Source organism: Hypomesus nipponensis, chromosome 14 (genome assembly GCF_054491055.1).
Source record: "Hypomesus nipponensis isolate SF chromosome 14, ASM5449105v1, whole genome shotgun sequence".
Taxonomy (NCBI): Eukaryota; Metazoa; Chordata; class Actinopteri; order Osmeriformes; family Osmeridae; genus Hypomesus; species Hypomesus nipponensis.
Genome location: NC_140374.1, coordinates 19,809,479 through 19,830,000, shown reverse-complemented (window position 1 = coordinate 19,830,000; position 20,522 = coordinate 19,809,479). Strand labels below are relative to the sequence as shown.

General features: G+C 51.5%; 1 protein-coding gene across 1 annotated transcript in view; it reads right to left on the bottom strand.

Annotated features, from left to right (window-relative positions):
- reln (reelin) overlaps positions 1–19,471 on the bottom strand; it is a 70,447-nt gene extending 50,976 nt beyond the window's left edge. Inside the window, exons 1-4 of the mRNA XM_084671879.1 lie at positions 19,400–19,471; positions 17,909–18,068; positions 16,357–16,464; positions 822–957 (exon numbers count right to left, since the gene is read on the bottom strand). Of these exons, the coding sequence (XP_084528005.1) occupies positions 822–957; positions 16,357–16,464; positions 17,909–18,068; positions 19,400–19,471 (476 nt within the window). The remainder of the gene's footprint in view (positions 1–821; positions 958–16,356; positions 16,465–17,908; positions 18,069–19,399) is intronic.
- Between the last annotated feature and the right edge of the window lie 1,051 nt (positions 19,472–20,522).

The window sequence follows — 20,522 nt, the reverse complement described above, 5'->3', positions numbered from 1 at the left end:
CTTCACCCAGACACAGAGAGCTCGGCCAGGGTGAGAGAGCACACAGACACCCGACCCCCACACACTCCTCCCCCAAACACACCCCCACACACTCCTACCCATAGACATAATAAAGAGTAGACGCCGCATTGGCAGCTGGGGGCGAGAAATGCAGCCGCCATCTTGGAAAAGTCAAGTTCCTCGTTGCTTGGCATCAGAATAAACAAGATGCCGGCACTGCGCAGCATATTCCTGCTCAAATCGGCGGACAATCTCAAACAGGGCTCGGGGGATTACTTTTCACAAGTAAGATTTAACATTACCATACTATTGGTTGTATTTTGAGAAAATAATAACCATGTCCTGTATCATAGCTACATGTATGACCTTTGCTGCAAAGCAAACCGCGTGAAAATCAGTTCGGTATTCAGTTCGGTATGATTAATTAAATGCGCTGACAGCTCATTGCCCCAGCCAAACAGATTACACTGAGTGGAGCGAGGGTGCTTTCCAAGATGGCGGCCCCACGGCTCGTCAGCGCCAGTAGGCAGTAGCGGTCGATGCAGCGTCTACTCTTTATTATGTCTATGCTCCTACCCCGACCCTGTCCTCTCTGCCTTTCTGTCTCAACCAGGCGCCCCTTCTGTCTGTCTGCTGGCTGGAGAGGTCTGCTGGCTGGAGAGGTCTGCTGAAGGACATGAGCTCAACATAGCGGACCTCGAAGGCATCTCTGTCCATTGGGTCATTTGAAGATTTCTTTAGGTGAGAAAAAGCTGCTTTTCTTCTAGTCATTTTTTTGATGTCAGCAAATCTCACAAACACACACACACACAGGTACTCACAGGAAGTTGACACAGCCGGTTCCTGGCGGCGGGGCGATCCAGACGAAGCTGAAGCTGGAGGAGGCCTGGTGGCTGACGTGAGACGCCACCACACTGCACACAAACTGGGTCCCAAACTGGCGCTCCGGCAACACGCCTGACAGGAGGGGGGGGAGAGAGAGGAGGGGAGGAGGGGGGGGAGGGTGGTGAGAGAGGGGAGGTAGGGAGGGAGGGGGGGAAGGGAGGGAGGGATAAAGTTATCGTAAGTTATGCCACGTGAAAAAGAGGATAACAAGAGATGACTCTAACCCTTGTTCTTCATACAGTACAAACACACAGGTGTGCGGCTTCCTTCAGCCAGACAGCTGTCCTGACCAGCTCTGGGTGTGAGAGAGCTGGACAGGCCTGAGGCCTTGGGTGGTGGAGCTAGAGACAGGTGGAACTGTGTGATGTATGGCCCCCCCTGTCTGAGCAGGGGGACAGTAATCAACGTCGCGCCGGTCCCTCATCCCTGCATCGCTGCCTGTCACCCTCCCTCCCTCTCTCCCATCCTCCCTCCCTCTCTTCTGTGTGAAATTACATCGTGTAATGGCGCTCTTATTAATGGCCACCCGGGTCCATGGATGATTCAATCAGTGGAATTACGTTATGTCACACAATCTTCCCTTCATTAGAGCGAGGAGACGGTGAGGATCAGACAGAGTCCACCTGACATGGCTGCTCAGTCACTCGCGGTCAGAGTGTGCCCTGGAACAACTCACATACACTCAGAGTACACACACACACACACGTAGAGACACAACTACCGTATTTAGAATAGCACACATAACCAGGACACACACTTGTTCTGAGAGAACAGGTAACCAGGTACTGAACTCATTGACCCACAAACTGAGAGACTTTACTTTACTTTCCCCCATGCAGTTAAATATGGATGTCGGGCCTGTGTGTTTGTGTGTGGGCATGGGTGTGTGTGTGTTGGCGCATGCTCATCTGTGTGTGTGTGTGTGTGTGTATGTGAGATTTACGAGGTGTCAGAGCAACGGCCTATTACCCCGCCAGAGGTGGTCGGGTGTGTGTGTGTGTGTGTGCGTGCACGTGTTGTGTAATAGCAGACCGCGAGGTACAGTAATCACCCACTAATGGCAAAGCTGTTCTCCAACCAGCCTTGCTCTCTGCTCTCTCTTTAATGGCTATGATTTACTGTTACACACCACACACAGACATGACACACACACTCCCAGGGATGGGCATACACACGTAGGGTGTCATCTTTCACTCACTGGTAGACATGTACACACACACACACACACACGTCAAGGCTGTTTGTATGAGTGTGATAGATGCAACACCCTCCCTTCAGTTTTAGAAGAGTGGGAAAAAACCTATACACCACTCATACAGCACTTACTGTGGAAAAGCACGTTTTCACATTCCTACACACACACACACACAAACTATCATTTCCAGAACAATTCCACCACTGTCACATGCCATGCAATTACTGGACAGAGAAAGCACTAGTTTTAGCGCAAAGTGTCCAATTTGTTTGCGCCGGGGTGGAGGAGACGCTCCGTGTCTCTCGACATGAGGGGCCAATCAGAGACTCCCCACAGATGTGCATCATACAGGCTTGGTTGTCATTGCCACGGAAACACAAGAGAGAAAGCGAGAGATGGGGGGATAGTGAGAAAGAGATGCAAAGATAGATAGAAAGAGAGAAAGATGGAGAGAGAGAGAGAGTCTGAAAAGAAAGGTTGGGCCCCTCCACGGACACAATTCTCAGATCCTCCTCTATGGAGATGGGTGTATGGCTGAACCCTGACATACAAAGACTTACATTTAGTCATTTAGCAGACGCTCTTATCCAGAGCGACTTACAGTAAGTACAGAGACATTCCCCCCGAGGCAAGTAGGGTGAAGTGCCTTGCCCAAGGACACAACGTCATTTGTCATGGCGGGAAATCGATCCGTCAACCTTCTGATTACTAGCCCGACTCCCTCACCGCTCAGCCATCGGATTTGTGGTCATATCAACACACAACATACAGGGGACTGATTGACAGAGAACTACAAACCCACAGTACATAAAGCTCGAGCCTCTAGTCTATAGATAGATAAAGAAGGTGGAGGAAAATAGAGTCCGGTCTGAATGGTTTTCTTCTCAGAACATAGCTGTGGCCTTCACAAAAGGAACCACTTTTAAGAGCTGACACACGCTTGGGCTTAGAGCAATGAGCACCAGGAGAGTGCTCTGTGTGTGGACATGGATACCTCCCTCAGGACCAGAGACGCACTCTGTCGAATAGGGGAACGAATCGGAAAAAAATGGAGCCAAAAAAAAGAGGAAAGAAAGTGAGAATGAATGTATGAAAGTGAAACGATCAGGAAGGGAAATCCAATGAGGTTGAAAGAGAGAGAGAAGAGAGAAAGAGGGTGGAGAGAGAGAGAGAGAGAGAGAGAGAGAGAGAGAGAGAGAGAGAGAGAGAGAGGGAGGGAGGGAGGGAGGGAGGGAGGGAGGGGAGAGATAGAGGTAGGAGAGAGGTAGGAGAGGGGAGGAGAGGAGGGAGAGAGACAGAGAGGGAGAGGGAGAAAGAGAGAGAGAGGGAGGGAGGGAGGGAGGGAGGGAGGGAGGGAGGGAGGGAGGGAGGGAGGGAGGGAGGGAGGGAGGGAGGGAGGGAGGGAGGGAGGGAGGGAGGGAGGGAGGGGAGAGATAGAGGTAGGACAGAGGTAGGAGAGGGGAGGAGAGGAGGGAGAGAGACAGAGAGGGAGAGGGAGAAAGAGAGAGAGAGGGAGGGAGGAGAGGGAGCGGTGAGGGCAGGCTGAAGATGAAAAGAGAGACTGTTGCACTCCAGGACACAGCAGTGTTGGGACTTGACATAGCTCTCCGAATGTTTTATTCCCCGCTGCAAAACACACTCAGGCGCAGAAATGCTAATACGCATCACTTCCTTTCATGTACCAGAGAATAAAATAACTATTATTCAACAGGATCCAAATCCCAGCTGCTCCAGTTAAGCAACAAGCTGTAGTGGAACCAGATTTTTTTTTTATTTTTATGGAAAAATAAAAACAAAGACCTGCTTGATGCATTAGTCTGTCCAGGGAAATTAAGAGAGAGAAAGAGGCAGAGATAGAAGGGGAAAGAGAGAAAAAGAGAGAGTGATGGAAAATATTGAAAGGAAAAGATAGTGCCTTTGATGTTTGTTGAACCCTTATCAGACACAGCCCCTCCTTGTGTCCTTACATGAAGGGGTCACTGAAACAGCAGAAGGCATTATCGCTCCAGCGTTCCCTCTCTTCGTGTTTGATTCCGTTACCGGACGCAAGAGACGCAACCCTTCGTCTAAACATCGCTGCCTCCCCACCCATCCCTCTGTCTCTCCGCTGGGGCCACATCGTTCCGGAGTCTTCTAAGACCCAGTTAACCAGCGAGCGGAACACGCAAAACGAGTTCCCAGCTAGGCCACTGAAGGTACAATGAGCACCAAGGACCCTTGACTTGAGATGCCTGGGGATGTTACAAAGTGTGTGTGTGTGTGGGAGGGGTGGGTAGGGGGTGGTTCAAATGTCAAATGGCACGACTCTAATGCCTTTAATGTTGCGTGTTAGATTTGGACCAGCAGTCGTGAGGGGGACCTCAGGGGATGGTGGGGGGGCTTCATCACCCATCTTCTCCTCCACTCCTCCCACTGTCATCCTCCTTTCACATGCAGATTGGCCACTTATGCGCTGTCTTCTGTGATTAATAGCCGGGGGGGCTGACCCCCTCCCTCCCACGCTAGTGTAAATACTAATATACAAGCATGCAGGCGTGCTAACGCTGGCAGTACGTGCGTAAGAGCACACACACTTACAGTACACACACACACACACACACTTACAGTACACTCACACACATGTACCTCTCTCCCACAGGCTCAGCGTACAGACCAGAGGCCAGGGTCCTGGAAATGGGTGTGTCTGAGGTGGAGGGGGGCGGAGGTGGGCGGGGCAGGAGGGAAAGACTGACACACCCATATTCATTGACGTCGCCGTGGTTACGGTGGATGTATAGGGTGTGTCAGAAGGATGGAAGTAGAGGGCCAGTTAGGGACAATGGGATCCTTCTTGACTTGACAGAGCCTGCTCCTACACTCCAACTGGGCTCTGCTCAACAGTCTGGAGAATCATCCGCCTTCTCCCTTTCTCACACTTCTCCGTTGCTCAATCTCTGCCTTTTTCTCAGTCAGAGTAACAGTCGAATATTAGAGAGAGAGAGACAGAGACAGAGAAAGAGAGGGAGAGAGAGAGAGAGGGAGAGAGGAAGGGAGAGAAAAGGAGAGAGGGGAAGGGAGAGAAAAGGAGGGAGTGCGAGGGAGAGAGGGAGGGGCAGGGAGAGAGAGAGAGAATGAGAGAAAGAGGGAGAGGGAGGGAGAAATAGATGGATCCTCCAAAGACAGATGGGTGATCAGTGGCGTTGCTTGGCACCCAGCGCCCAGTGAAGTGCCACAACGTGCTAGGCCCAGGACATTAGGGGGGGGGGCACAGCCTGTGGGCAGACAGGGCCACGCTCAGCCTGAGGAACCCATTCACCACACATCATTCACCCTTTATAGACATCATTAGACATCTGGTGGGTATCAAAAAGATATCATCGCACTCCTGTTCCGACCCCAAGACTGTCCTTCAAACTGGTACTGGGAAATTAAGCCTGAACAGTTTGTCTACATAATACCAGGACACGAACACACACACAGATGTTCTCGTGAGCAGCGGAGAGATTGAAACCACCCGTCTACTGACTTGTTATCCAACACCAATGAGCACTCCATGCTCTGTTCAGTTGTTTGCTTGTCTTTGGCTAGTTTTGATCTGCTGGTGTTAAACATTCCTTCCTAGGGGGTCTGTGTGACACATACACACACACACACACACACATACAGGAGCATTAGAATACATCTATGCATGTATGCAGTGGGTTTCGCCCCGAGTGTCTAATGAAAGCAAGGGAATGAAACAAGGAAGTGTTCATCTCTAGGAGGGAGAGGTTATTTGATTGTGTCTGCAGGGAGCATTATTCTGTAGCGATATTAATGTTAATCTCTGCAGACAATGTGCTTTTTAATTAAACGCTGGGAGGAGGGGCCTGGTTGAGAAGCAGAGATCGGGGTTCGTCACGCTCATCCGTCTCCAGGACCGGAGAGGTTCAAAGGAGTCTGTCAGAGTTTGGAAGGTACTTACCCTATTAGACTGTAGTTGTCAAAACACAACCAATGCCACTCCACGGAATTTGGGGGTGGGGGTTGGGTGGGAGGTTATACATTCATATTTCATGCGATTGTTTTGCAACCATGACATCATCCCACCAGGGCATGAGACATGCCATTACCATGAGTGTGTGAGTCTTCTGATCTGCCACAGGCTGCGGATAATGCCTCTGTCAAACAGCAGGCCCCAGTAGCAGGACACACAATGGCCGCCCTAAATGATACATCAAACCCAGGCCTGACAGACAGACTGGGGGGGTTCTGAATGCTACAGTACATTGTGTCATTGTGTGAGGGGGCTTGCATGGAGATGGTTTCCCCGTCGCTATCCTGTCCTCCGGTCTGCAGAGAACACAGCAGGACCTAGGAACAGGGCGAACCCCTCTCCATGCCCGCCATTGGCCGAGCTGGGCGTCCATCCCAGTGCCTGCCAATCACTCTGCCATGGCGACGGGCTGGCATTGCCATGGGGACGGTGGGAGTGGAGGAAGCTGGTAGTATGGGTGGTGGTGGATGCCAGGGGTGAGGGGAGGGTAGATGCAATGTTGGGGAAAATGGAGATGAATGCAAATTTGCCACACGAATGAAGGAGTGTTCAGCTGGCACTAAAGGGAACCTGGAGGTGTGTGTGTGTGTGAGAGAGAAATGTAAATGTAGGCAAGATAATGTATGTGTTTATGCATATCAATGTGCACAGTGCATGCAATTGCTTGTGCTTCTGAGCAATGTTGTTGTGTCTAGCATGCATGCCGGGACAGCAGACCACTTAGACCACATGTATACATTCACGGAACAATGCCTCTTTCATTCAGGCATCCATTCTATGTCACACCATCCATCATCCATCATCCATAACCTCCTGAGGATACGGCCACACAGACGCTCACACACACACACACACACACACACACACATTTACACAATCACACACACACACTCATTCATTGTAAGAGCCAGTGAGTAAGCTGTAACCAGAGAGCAAAAACCAGACATGGAGTCAATGGTCTGTTTCTAACCTGCAGACAATACTGTATTTACACACACATGCTAATGTATACACACATTCTCCCAGATTGGTTAGCGGTGTATAACTGGCTGTTTATTGGATGGTCTGTCCTATAGATAACATGCAGTGTGTACGTACACTCATGGCTACTAGCTGACCAACCACTGGCCGGCATGATAAAGGAGTCTTGCCATTGGAGCCACTTCTCTCCACGGGACCATCCGTTCCCAACGGAAATAAAAATGCTCAGAAATGTAAGTTGTGTGTCTGGCGCCCCACCCTCAGGGATACATGACAGGTCTCTACACCCAACAGATCTCCTTAAAGCTCTAGTCAGAGTGCACACACACACACACACACACACATTGGGAACCAGACCAATATGGGCCATTGAGCCTTAAGACACACACACCCACGCCCCCCCCCCCACACACACACACACACACCCACACACACACACAGTCAGAGAGGACTCAACACTCTCTGACTCTCTACATAAGATCCACATCCTTTGGGCATGTTTTAAGAAAGGCAATAACACAGTTGTGTACTGTTGTTGCTGTGATGAATGGCCTCATGCAACCCTTTCATGAGGAATGAGAGAGAAAGGCCCTACTGGAGTACGCCTCTCTCCATCTGGGGCTTCTGGAGCCGCAGCCAGACCGGGGGACCAGCCAGCACCAAGCCCCAGGACCAGCTCACCACGCTGGGTGGCAAAGTCACAGAACACCCCCCTCATTCCTTATCGCCTTTTTCGGGAGCCTTCCATCACTCCATGCCTCCATCCAGCCATCTATTCCTCCATCCATCCCTCCGTCAGTGTACCCCAGGGGGCGTTCCCTGGTGTTGGTGTGTCAGTGTGGAGGGCGTGTGCACGCCACAGCCCTCCCGCAAGGCGCCGGGGCTAATTTGATTTTTAATCCGACGAGACTCCTCGGCTAATGGTTTGAGTTCTGGATTAATTAATCTGATTTGACTTGTGCTAATTTTTGCGCCCGCTCCCCTGCTACCCACCCGTCACACAGTAAACAAAACCCCCTGGAGGGGGCGGGGGGGGGGGGGGGGGGCTCGTCGGCCGGGCGATGACACACTTGTGGAGAACGGAGAGACGGAGAATCGGAATCGACAGGTGAGGAGACACAGGCAAGCCCGGGAAGTGTGTGTGTGTGTGCATACTGCATGTGGGTGTGTGCATACTGCATGTGTGTGTGTGGGTTGGAGCAGAGCCCCGTTTGACAGGATGGCGCTGGGAGGCAGTGAAATAATCACAACAGCAACAGCCCGGTTCTCATAAGGAGGCCGCGAAACAGAGAAGGTCAGCGAGCCTTCTCTCTCCTCCCCCAGATTTGGGTCAGAGGAGACCCAAAGCTCGCTCACCGAAACTTCCAGAAAACTGGGCCAGCCAGCCAGCCACGCTGTACAGTACAATCTTACCCCTTTTCCTCTGCAAAGCTTTTAGACAGCGGAAGGCCAGAACCTAAGGACCCAGAGGAACCCTGGCACTTTCCACTGTGTTCTAATGGTATATTTTTTTACAGGGAAATTTAAAAATACATTCAGAGTGCATCCTGGAGAGTTTAGAGAACACTTTCGCCCGCTTTAGAGACTATCTGCCGAACCTCCACCATCCGCCCCCCCTCTCACACACACACACACACACACACACACACAGGTGCACACACCACACAGTAGAGGCAGACACACGCACATGCACACACAAACACACACATACTCTGCGCGCGCTCTCTGTCTCTCAAGGTAGAGTAATTTGGAAGTAGGCAGTGATGCCCTTCACACCGGAAAGCAACAAAGGAGAGTGCCAGTACAAAGACAGTGTCCCCTCCAGCAGGGTGAAATGATGCAAACCTTCTACTCTTCGTAGAAATGTGTCAAACGCATCTCTCTCTCTCTCTCTCTCTCTGTCTCTCTCTCTGTCTCTCTCTCTCTCTCTCCCCCGTTTCCTCACTCTTTCTCTCTCACGCTGTTCATCTCTCCTCCTCTCTCCTTCTCTTTCGCACCCTCTTTTTTCTTCTATCTCTCTCTTTCTCTCTCTCTGTGTCTCTCTCTCTGTGTCTCTCTCTCTGTGTCTCTCTCTCTGTGTCTCTCTCTCTGTGTCTCTCTCTCTTTGTCTCTGTGTCTCTCTCTCTCCCTCCCTCCCTCCCTCCCTCCCTCCCTCCCTCCCTCCCTCCCTCCCTCCCTCCCTCCCTCCCTCCCTCCCTCCCTCCCTCCTTCCCTCCCTCCCTCCCTCCTTCCCTCCCTCCCTCCCTCCCTCCCTCCCTCCCTCCCTCCCTCCCTCCCTCCCTCCCTCCCTCCCTCCCTCCCTCTCTCTCTCTCTCTCTCTCTCTCTCTGTGTCTCTCTCTCTCTCTGTGTCTCTCTCCCTCTCTGTCTCTCTCCTCTCGTTCGCAAGCCCGTGCATCTCTCTGTGGCGCGGCAGCGTCTTCTCTGTGGAGAGAAAGCGAGTGCTGTAGAGGAAGGAGAGAGCACATGGCAGGAACAGCCCACGCCTTCTGCTCGGTGCTGCATGCTAACCACCAGGCAGGCAAGAACACATCTACTTTCACCCTGCGTTCAAACCCCCTCATCTGAGGCCTCGCTATACAGTCGCTCCACACACTCCGCTCCTCTCTCTCTCTCTCTCTCTCTCTCTCTCTCTCTCTCTCTCTCTCTCTCTCTCTCTCTCTCTCTCTCTCTCTCTCTCTCTCTCTCTCTCTCTCTCTCTCTCTCTCTCTCTCTCTGATGTAGAGTACAGTAGAGGCCGGAGGGGTGGGTGGTTCGGAACAACACTGAGCACCCACCGATGCACACGCACACCGACGCATTGAAGCACACACACAGCGAAGCACACACGCACACAAGTAGAGGCACAGTAGCTCTGGGAGTTTGCAGGAGGGGCTAGGTCCTCCACGAGAACTACATACAGCGTGAACCTGAAGCACCATCTGTCAAAGCTGCAGTCTGTCAACACGGCACCTGTAGGGCACATGCAAGGGTTAGGGAATGGAAGCACACATAGAAAAAGCTAGAAAGTTATACATTCTACATGATTTAATTTAATCCTTTAGTGCTTGGCGAGTATTTTAGTATGTGTGTGTGAGTGAAAGAGAGAGAGAGAGAGAGAGAGAGAGAGTGAGAGAGAGATAGAGAGAGAGAGAGAGAGAGAGAGAGAGAGAGAGAGAGAGAGAGAGTGAGAGAGAGATAGAGAGAGAGAGAGAGAGAGAGAGAGAGAGAGAGAGAGAGAGAGAGAGAATATGCATAGAGATATTTATGATTACCCGGAGGAACGCTCCCCTGGACTCTGAGAGAACCCAAATGCTGAGCCACCTGTTAGTGGCCCTGTGGCATTATGGGATTGAAGGAGAGTGGGGGGGGGGGCGGAGGAGGCAGAAGATGCCCAATCTGGGCCTGGGATGGCTTGCCAATGACACCGTTCACTTTGTCAGGTTACTCATCTAGCGAGCCAGTCCGCCAGCAAGCCAGCCAATCATTCAACGAGCAACTTAGCTAGCTAGTTAGCGAGCCTTATCAGCGAGCCACCTAGCTAGCAGGTGAGCGAGCCAATTAACGAGCCAGCTAGCGAGCCAGTTTGCAAACTAGCGCTGATGTAGTACCCAGCTAACGCCGTGCCGTGTCCCCCCTCCCCCCCTCCCCCTGCCCCGTACATACACAAACCGCTCCTGACAACTCATTTCATCCTCACCCCCTGCTAATGAATTCATCACAGCAATGATCAGACCTCAGGCTCTCTGCTCATCCTCCCATCTCAGTCCCTTGAGGAGAGGAGCAGTAATGATGGAGGGAGAGAGAGAAGGAGAGGAAGAAAGGGAGGAGGCGGGGGTCTCGTAGCTGGTGGGCGAGGCTGGTGTGACTCTCTGGACGGAGACGTGCCCTTGACGGAGCGCGTGCTGACAGGAGTTGGCACCGTTCAAGGTTGGAGTGCTGGCAGAGCGTGGATGGGCGGTGGGGTTCAGCACATGAGCATCCTGGATGAGAGAGTCAGTGCGAGGGTGTGTGCATGGCAGTGGAATGTCAATGTGGTGCACTCAAGTCTGTCTGTGAGAGCGCGCACACGTGCGTGTGTGTGTGCTTGCTTTACAGTACGTTTGTGTGTGCGTGCGTGCTTGTGCGTGCGTGTACACGGAGTGCGTGCGTGCGTATGTACGCGTGTGTATGCGTGCATGCTTATGTGAGGGTGCATGTGTGTGTGTGTGTGTGTGTGTGTGGGAGTGTAAGCGGCGCAGTCAGGGAGCTGTCAGTCCAGAGTCGGGGAGCAGGCTGATCACAGAGCAGTAGTGTGTTTGAAGTCTCACAGGGACTGACAGCTCCTCTCCCCATGGGAAACACTTACCTTTCCTCTTCCCCCCACCCCACCCCACCCCACCCCCTCCCCCCAACCCTCCCCCTCCAACTCCGCGCCCCCACCCTCCCACCCACCACTTTGCTATTTATCCTCCCTGCATTTTCTACCTCTGTCTCCACCCCTCTCTGTTTGGAGCATGTGTGTGTGTGTGTGTGCATGTGTGCTCTCTACCGGAGCTGTGTTTGGGGGGTGAAGAAAAGGACAGGAAATGGACAACTCAAGGCAGCTTAACCTGGGACACAAAACTGTGAGTGTGTGTGTGTGCTGTGTGTGTGTGTGCTAACAACACAGAACTGAGTGTGTGTGTGTGTGCGTGATAAAAACATGAGGAGCTGCTGTCTCCAATCCACTGTCATCCTGACTGACGTTGAATCCGACTCTGTGACAAGAGGACCCTGACAGCTCACCTTCAGCCCTGACAATGACGAGTGCGTGGGGTGACAGTGTGCGTGTGTGTGACTGTGTTTGTGTGTGCCACCCATGGCCCTTCATCCACAGGTCAAGGCACTGTGTGATTTTTCAATCTTTAATCAGTGTGTGTGGAAGTGCTGGTCCATTCGTCATGGCGACAGTGCCGAGCCCGTGGTGTCCCTGTCACTAAGCTGACCTCTCAGTCACCAGACGTACCGTGGACGAGACGGAACGGATATGATCATCTCTCGCGCCGCAAACACGTAGAAATATGTAAATGAACAACGAAATAAACAGACAGAAAAAGAGCCATCCATCACTGCCCCCGCGTTCTCTACCACTCAGCATTGTCACGGCGACAACAAACGCGCGCGTCGTCGTGGAGACTGATGAAGCACTTCGTTCACCTCCCTAAACGCTCTCTCTTTCCATGACTCCCTCTCTCACTCTTTCGCAGTCTTTGAATAATGCCAGAGCTCTGTCTCCTTTTCATACTTCAGAGGCCCCCGCGTACATCCACGCGCTCTCTTAAATCATCCCTCCGTCTCTCTCTCCTTCTCCTCCCTCTTGCCCCTGTCCCTCGCCCCTTCTCTCAGTCTGCTTCAAGTTCTTGACATGACTTGTCTCCTTCTATACTTCTCCCTGCCTCTCCCCCTCTCTCTCTCTCTCTCTCTCTCTCCCTCTCTGTCATGCCTAAAGCCTTGTCTTAATTAACGGGATAACTCGGGACAGAAAGCGTTTTTCTTTTCTGGTTTAAACAGATAATTGCGTGTCTGGAAAACATTTAGAATGTATTTGAGAAGACCTACAAATCAGTCTCAGTGTGACGTTTGGTTTTGACTCCCTTCCATTCCCTGTGGGGTCTCCTAGGTGATGAATCAACAGTGCTACGTTTATGATCCATAAGAGGACCTCTACTAGATGAAACCCAAAGCAAATAAACGATGAACACAAATTAAAATATCGGCGCGAACCGGGGACAACGCCAGTTTGAAAAGGGCCACATCTCCGCTGTGTGGAGTTTAGCAATGGAAAGAAAGACGATTTAATGGAAGCTGAAGTCAAAGAAGAAGAAGAAAAAAAAAAGAAGCACAAAGCAGTGTGAATTCTCCAGCAGCTGAGTCAGACGGGTCTCATGTTGCGTTTCTGGCAGCGTGTGCAAAGACGTGATAGCGCACACACACGCACACACACGCACACACACACACACACAAACGCTTGCTTTCAAGTAAGACAAGCTTCTCATAGCACTAACGTCAAGCTGCCAAAGTTTTAAAGAAAAATGTTTTTTTTTAAATCATAATTCATCTCTTCTCCAAGCATGTTCCTGTATGTCTAGGTCATGTCTCTCTATACAGCAAGACCCAAATCTCTAAAAGACATTACAGTGGTGCCCTTAAACGAGCATCTTAACTAGTGGGCACCTGGTGTGCAATTATATAATGACCAGTCAATCTGCACTGCTCTCTCTCTCTCTCTCTCTCTCTCTCTCTCTCTCTCTCTCTCTCTCTCTCTCTCTCTCTCTCTCTCTCTCACAACCATTCGTCTCGGGACAGCAGAAGAAGCTTTACTTGATGAATACTGTATTCATTGTATCAAAGCTGAACATCACTTTCTCTCTCTCTCTCTCTCTCTCTCTCTCTCTCTCTCTCTCTCTCTCTCTCTCTCTCTCTCTCTCTCTCTCTCTCTCTCTGTTTATCTCTCTCTCTCTTATTCTTTCATTCTTCCTTTCTGAAGTATGGCCTAGCTACCAAACAAAACATTGTTTCAAGTTCCAGCCAGCGCGCTTCACCGTCGAGCAGGGTTAGCTATAGCATGCTAATTACAAGAGCCATAAATGTCTGTGGTTAGCCTCTTGCAGGCTAGCGTAGCCACCTTGCCTCCGGGCTGCATAGGAGCTTGCGACGAGCTAGCGTCGAGCTAGCGTCTGGCACAGCTCTAACCAGAAGCTAGAAACCCGTAGCTTATTTCGGTCAGCCCTAACTGGCACCTCTGTCGCTCCATCATTCTCTCGCTAATCCGACAATGAGGGGGTGTTGAGTTCCGACGACGCAGTAAAAGTAAAACTCAAAGACTGATTTTTTTTCATTGCGAGTGGAGCTGTGGCAGAGTGTGTATTGTTTTAGAGGGCAGAGGAGTCGATTCTAATAAAGCAGAGAGTGTCTCTGTGTGTGATTGTGTGTGTGTGTTTGAAGGGGAGTTTATGAGTTTTCCGTGGTAAGCAGTGAGTTGTGACGCGGGAGGCCTCTGGGTGTTTTCCCTGCAGGGTCGAGGGGAGCAGTCGGCCTGTCTGCTCCTCACCACAGCCCTGACCACAGACACCACCAGACACCAGGCCCACACAGCCCTCTCTGGCTCCCCCTCTCTCCCACCAACAGGTCTATGTCTCTCTACCCTCATCGGCTTCTCTCTCTCTCACTCAGATATCACTCTCCAGTCTCTTAAACAGCACTCGCCCACACCCCTCAACGCGTTCTCACCTCCGCCGAGGGGGACTGTGGCGTCAAACGCTGTTCTATGGCGGACGGGCGTGGGGGGAGAGCTCGTTCCCGGGGTCCCTGTCCTCCCCTGCCCTGCCTGAACACCCACATCTGCCGGCCACATGGATCCTCGACCCAGCCACCAGAGGATCAGCCAGCCAAACACATCTGGCCTGTCACACACACACACTCACTTCATGTTGTAATTAGCGTGTGTGTGTGTGTGTGTCTAATACAGAGATCTTATTAAAAACCACACCCTTTAGTCCCGGCGACCTCATCGTGATCACTGACCCCCGGTGTCCTGGCCGGCATAGTGCACATCGCCACAGCACACGGGACACAGCCTCCACTCATTCCGTCATCGTTCCACTGCATTATCTTCAAAGAGCCAACCTTCAAAACACTGGCTCTCCCTCATGGCACTATCTCACCGTGGTTTCCATGTTCTCATAGAAGAGATTCTTTCTCTCGGAGCCGACAGGGCCACAACCAAAGGGCCCAGGGGCTCTGTGTGTCTTCTCACCCCCAGAAATGAGCCCCGGGGTTGGGCTAAGGTCTGCTGGCCAGCTGGGTCTGCTCACCAGAGCATGGAGAACGTCTGACCGAACTCCCTTCCCCGCCTAATTGTGTGTGAATCAAGTAGCGGAAAAATAAAACAAGGCGGTTAAATGACTTGGACCGGCGTCTTGCAGGGATCTATGGAGTTCAGCCGCATGTGTTACACTAATAAATTACCCCAGTGTTTCCTTTTTACAGGAACTTTCATTCGCCCAGTGTGTTTGTCTTGGTAGGGTCCTAAAGGAGATGCAGAGAGGGGGAGCATGTGGGGGGATCAGAGCAGAGCATCCAAGGGCACAGCGTGGGGGAACCAGCGCTGTGGAACCTTCCTGCCGAGGTCCATGATGGCGGGGCAGGGAGAAAGGGGGACATGTTTTAGTGACGAACAGGCAGGAAACGATGTAGTTGCTTGGTGGACTAGCAGAGAGGAAGCCTTGATGAGATGTTCTTTTGTAAAAACTGTCTTTCTGACACACACACACACACACACCCCTGCCTATCTATTCTGTTCAAAACTCCTCAAATGAATTATTTACAACTCCAGACCTCTCTGTGAAGCAGAGGTGACGCAATGCCTGTAGCCCAAAGGATGGAAACCTTCCCTACTACCAGGCCTGCCAACAGCAGAGAACAGCTCCACTGGACCTCTGGCAGACAGGGCCACCACACAGCAGCACCCACACAAGTGGACAGGCTCTGGGCGGCGGGGAACAGGAAAACTGGGGGCCTGAGCAACTGGAGACCTGTCGTCAATCTGTTTATTTTTTCATTTTTATGTGTCTTGTTCTTTTTCTAGTCTATGTGTACACCGTCAATGAGATACAGAGCATCCCATAATAACATCAGATTTAGCTTCAGGAAGTCCTCCCAGGGAGACGTGATGAGTGCACACTGCCAGTCAGGACTGGTAACGCTGTCTAGGGGCTTTTTGGTTGGGTTTCTCCCACTATTGTCTACTGTTCCAGGGCCTGAGCTAGTGTTTCTCTTGTGGTTACTAATGTATTTCCCACTCCTATACACACACAACTGGTTTTCTTCACTCTATCTTCTCAGTCTCATTCATCATGGTCTGTCAGAGTTGAGGGTGAGGCAGTAGCTGGGGCTGAGGCTGGGGCTGAGGCTGGGGCTGAGGCTGGGGCTGAGGCTGGGGCTAGGTGGGCTGGGTGACAGCACTGGGCCTGGGAAACAGGCTTATGGGGTCTCTGGGGCTGGGGCTGGGTCTCTATACTTTACAGTGGCTCAGTTTCCCACAGTAACTCAACGTTTGAGTGAAAGCATGTAAATGATGGTTCATTTGATCCTGGGGTGATAGTCAATGCTTCATAGAGGCCATATGTCTCCTACTATTAATCTCAGTAGAAAAGTGAATGGAATTCTGAATTGCTCCCAGGATCCTTCCGATATTAGTACTTCCTCTCAAGTACATTTCTATTTGGCTGAATGTTGAAATTGTGACATGCTGATTGGTCAGTCGGCGCCTGGGTGACTTACCGAAGCCGAAAGCGGCGGGGGCCGGGATGGGAGCCGACTGGACGGGCGTGGAGGTGTAGAGACCGGTCACCAGCAGGCCGTCGAACGGCGTGCTGGTGGAGACAGTTACTGAGGAGGAGAGAGGAAGAGGGGGGTTAGAGTCATGACCATAACATTTAGTCATTTAACAGACGCTCTTATCCAGAGCGACTTACAGTAAGTACAGGGACATTCCCCCCGAGGCAAGTAGTCCTTGGGCAAGTCTTGCCCAAGGACACGTCATTTGGCATGGCGGGGAATCGATCCGGCAATCTTCTCATTACTAGCCCGACTCCCTCACCGCTGAGCCATCTGACTCCCCATAACACCACACACACACTACACACTACACACACACACACACACACACACACACACACACACACACACACAGTACATGACTTCACACATTCTAAATGAGCAGCTGCTGAAGAGCTTGTGGGATGTCCACGTGTGTGAGGGGGGTAGAGGGGGAACCCCACACCACCGCCCTGGCCCTCAGCCGCTAACCACATACAGCAGGTGTTAACGAGCGCTGGCGGTTAGAGGAGGACAGGTGAGAACAAGACCCTCTGGGGGAAGAGAGGGAGAGAGAAAGAGGGAGAGAGAGAGATGGAGAGAGAGAGAGACAGAGAGAGAGAGAGGGAGAGAGAGAGAGAGATGGAGAGAGAGGGAGAGAGAGAGAGGGAGAGAGAGAGATGGAGAGAGAGAGAGACAGAGAGAGAGAGAGGGAGAGAGAGAGAGAGATGGAGAGAGAGGGAGAGAGAGAGATGGAGAGAGAGATGGAGAGAGAGAGAGACGGAGAGAAATATAGAGAGAGTGAGGGGGGGAAGGCCATAAGAGCGAAGGAGAGAAAGACAGAGAGAAAGAGATAGACAGAGAGAGAATGATGAAGAGCAGGAGAAAGGAGAGAGAGAGGGTGTGTGTGAGAGAGAGGGTGGAGACACAGCTGTGGGGGCAGGTGTTGGGCGGTGCTAGGAGGGTGTCACCACCCTCGCTCACAGATGCCACCTATCAGAGAAGAGTATTAGCCTTCCAGGAGGCCTTGAGGGTTTCATGTCTTCTCTCTGTCTGCTCTGAGTCACATTCTAGACTATTCCTCCCCGTCACCTCACCCAGCAAACACTTACTGCCAACATCCAGTCTGACTACACCCATAACCAGCTACTGATATACAACACAATCTAGTCTACATCCTGGAGAATCGAAACAGGGTAATTGAATGCTGTCCTTATAGATGAGTTGGTGAAAGGAGATTGATGAGCTAATTGGCGTGGGCCCTGATTGCCACAGCAGAGGGTCTATTCATCAACGGAGACTACTTCTGAGCCTGGGGAATTGTGTGTGTGTGTGTGAGAGAGAGAGACCTTTAAAAAGAGAGAAGCAGAGACAGATATTTAGAAAAAGAAACCGAGAAAAAGGGAGAGCGACAGATGGAAAGAGTGAGTAGTGTGTGTGTGTGTGCGCTTTTATCGATTTCCGCCCAGTAAACAAAAGTGTGTGAGTGGCAGGACCACAGCTCCAGCTCTGTCACCGAGGAGGACCCAGGGTCTGGACCCAGGGTTGGGGACCAGGGTCTGGATCCAGGGTCTGGACCCAGGGTCGGGGACCAGGGTCTGGGACCAGGGTCTGGGACCAGGGTCTGGGACCAGGGTCTGGATCCAGGATCTGGGACCAGGGTCTGGACCCAGGGTCTGGGACCAGGGTCTGGGACCAGGGTCTGGGACCAGGGTCTGGGACTAGGGTCTGGATCCAGGGTCTGGATCCAGGATCTGGACCAGCGCTACACTGTGGACATGAGAGTCCTGCTGTTGACAGAATAGTAAGCGTCTTTGACTGTTCTGGTTTGTGGGGAAGAGTTTGAAGAATGAGACAGTGGGTTGGATACTAGTGGTGTTGAGCTGTTTTGGTAAGGGAAGCTGTGTTTGAGCGTGCGTAAGAGTGTGTGTGTGTGTGTACCCTCTATGTGTCCTCTGGTGTGGGTCTGTTTGGGTGTATGAATCTGGGCTGAGCAGACTGTTTTTGTGGTGTCTCTGTCTGTCTAATGTGGATCAATGTTTACATTCAGAGGACTTTTAAAATCCTAAAAGGTGTGTATTCCGGATAATGCCGTGTGTGTGTATGTCTGTCAGCTATAACTCTGGCTGGGGCTTACCCCAACCCCCCCTGCCCCCCCCCCCCCCACACACACACACACACACACAAACCCCAACCTCCCATTTCTCCTCCAAATCCAAGCCTCAATAATTCATCCCACCACTCCCCAATGTAATATCCAGCCCTCTCAGCCTCCCAGCTTCCAGAGAACCCTGTCTTCAGCAGTCTGCTGTTCTGCACACCCTCTGGTCACAGACGCTGTCTCGGGCACAAGTCTATAAACACAATTATCATTAAACTACTGGGCCTACTGACAATAGCAGTAGTCAGTCTTGGTTCTGAAAGGATGCTTGTGCAGCACGTCTTGCGGGTGTTCGTGTGTATGTGTGTGTGTGTGTGTGTCTGTGCACCGCAAACCTGACGAAGGCCAGTATTCTCATTCACAGGTTCTAACCGTATTTCAACCATTTGCATTCCTTGCTATTTTGGTCACAAAGATGACATTATCTATTGAACAAATCTATTTTGCTGTATGAAGAGACAGATAATTAGTGTTTATATACAATGAATTCAACCTTGGAGGGGACCAGTGTAGTATTGAATGCAGTAATGGATTGGGCTGTGCTAAACTGCTTCCCATTCTTTCCGAATTGAATGTGTTCATTTTTACCTTCTCCCTGACCTGCATCTCCTCTCCTCAACACACACGTGTTAAAATGTATTTTTTTCTGCAACCACTCCCCCCTCTCTCTCTCTCTCTCTCTCTCTCTCTCTCTCTCTCTCTCTCTCTCTCTCTCTCTCTCTCTCTCTCTTTCTCTTTCTCTCTCTCTCTCTCCCCCTCTCTCTTTCTCTCACTCTCTCTCTCTCCCCCTCTCTCTCCATCTCTCTCTCTCTCTCTTTTCTCTCTCTCATTATTACTCCTTCTCACATCCCTCTCCAGCTCCCTCCAGCTCCCTCCATGGTGAGAGTACTTCTTCCTCCTGTTCAGCTCTTTATGCATGAGTTCCACTCCTTCACAGCGGTGTACCTGGGCCCTGTCTGATGTTGAGGTGGAGAGGTGGGGTGGGGGAGGGCTGGCGGAGGGGAGGGGCAGGAGAGGGGGCAAGGGGGGGGAATCGAGGGCCAGCCAGGGGATGGGCTGGAGGGAGATGGGAGGGAGGGAGATGGGAGGGAGGGAGACAAGGTCTAGTGCAGCGGGGCAGTCCATAGAGACTGGGGCCCGATCGATACAGATGCAAGATCTCAATTATTTAGACAGACAACGTCCACCCCCCCGCGCGCTCCCCCTCCTCCCCCCGCTCCACCCTCCCCCCACTACACCCTCTCTCACCCAGGGGTAAAACAGAACAGACACATGAGCCAATCAGATCACATCTTATCACCTGTGGGGGATTCTGATACACACACACACCTTTGAAGGTAGCCTTTAACATTCCTCCCCACACTCCATCTCTGAATATTCCTTACTTGGCCGTGGGGGACAAGAGAGAAGGGCTTTATCAACAACACTCATCCAGTGTGTGTGTGTGTGTGTGTGTGTGTGTGTGTGTGTGTGTGTGTGTGTGTGTGTGTGTGTGTGTGTGTGTATGTGTGTGTGTATGTGTGCGCGCATGTGTTTTGAGAGTGTGTGTTTGAAGAAAACAGGTGTTTGCATGATCTATCCAAACATCTGGATTGAATTGTTAGGCATTCCTCATAACAGAAAGAAGACGCCACAGATGCAACTTCTCAAGTCCAAGTGTGTGTGTGTGTGTACGTGTGTGTATGTGTGTGTGTGTGTGTGTGTGTGTGTGCGAGAGACAGAAAAGAGAGAGTGAGTGAGAGAGAAAGAAAGAAAGAAAGTAAAGAGGAGCGAGACGGAAAACGTGTGGAACATTTATTCTGTACAAGTCTGTGCTCTTTGTTTACTTTCAGCCATGTCTGAGAGAGAGAGAGAGAGAGAGAGAGAGAGAGAGAGAGGGAGAGAGGGAGAGAGACAGAGAGACAGAGAGAGAGAGAGAGAGAGAGAGAGAGAGAGAGAGAGAGAGAGAGAGAGAGAGAGAGAGAGAGAG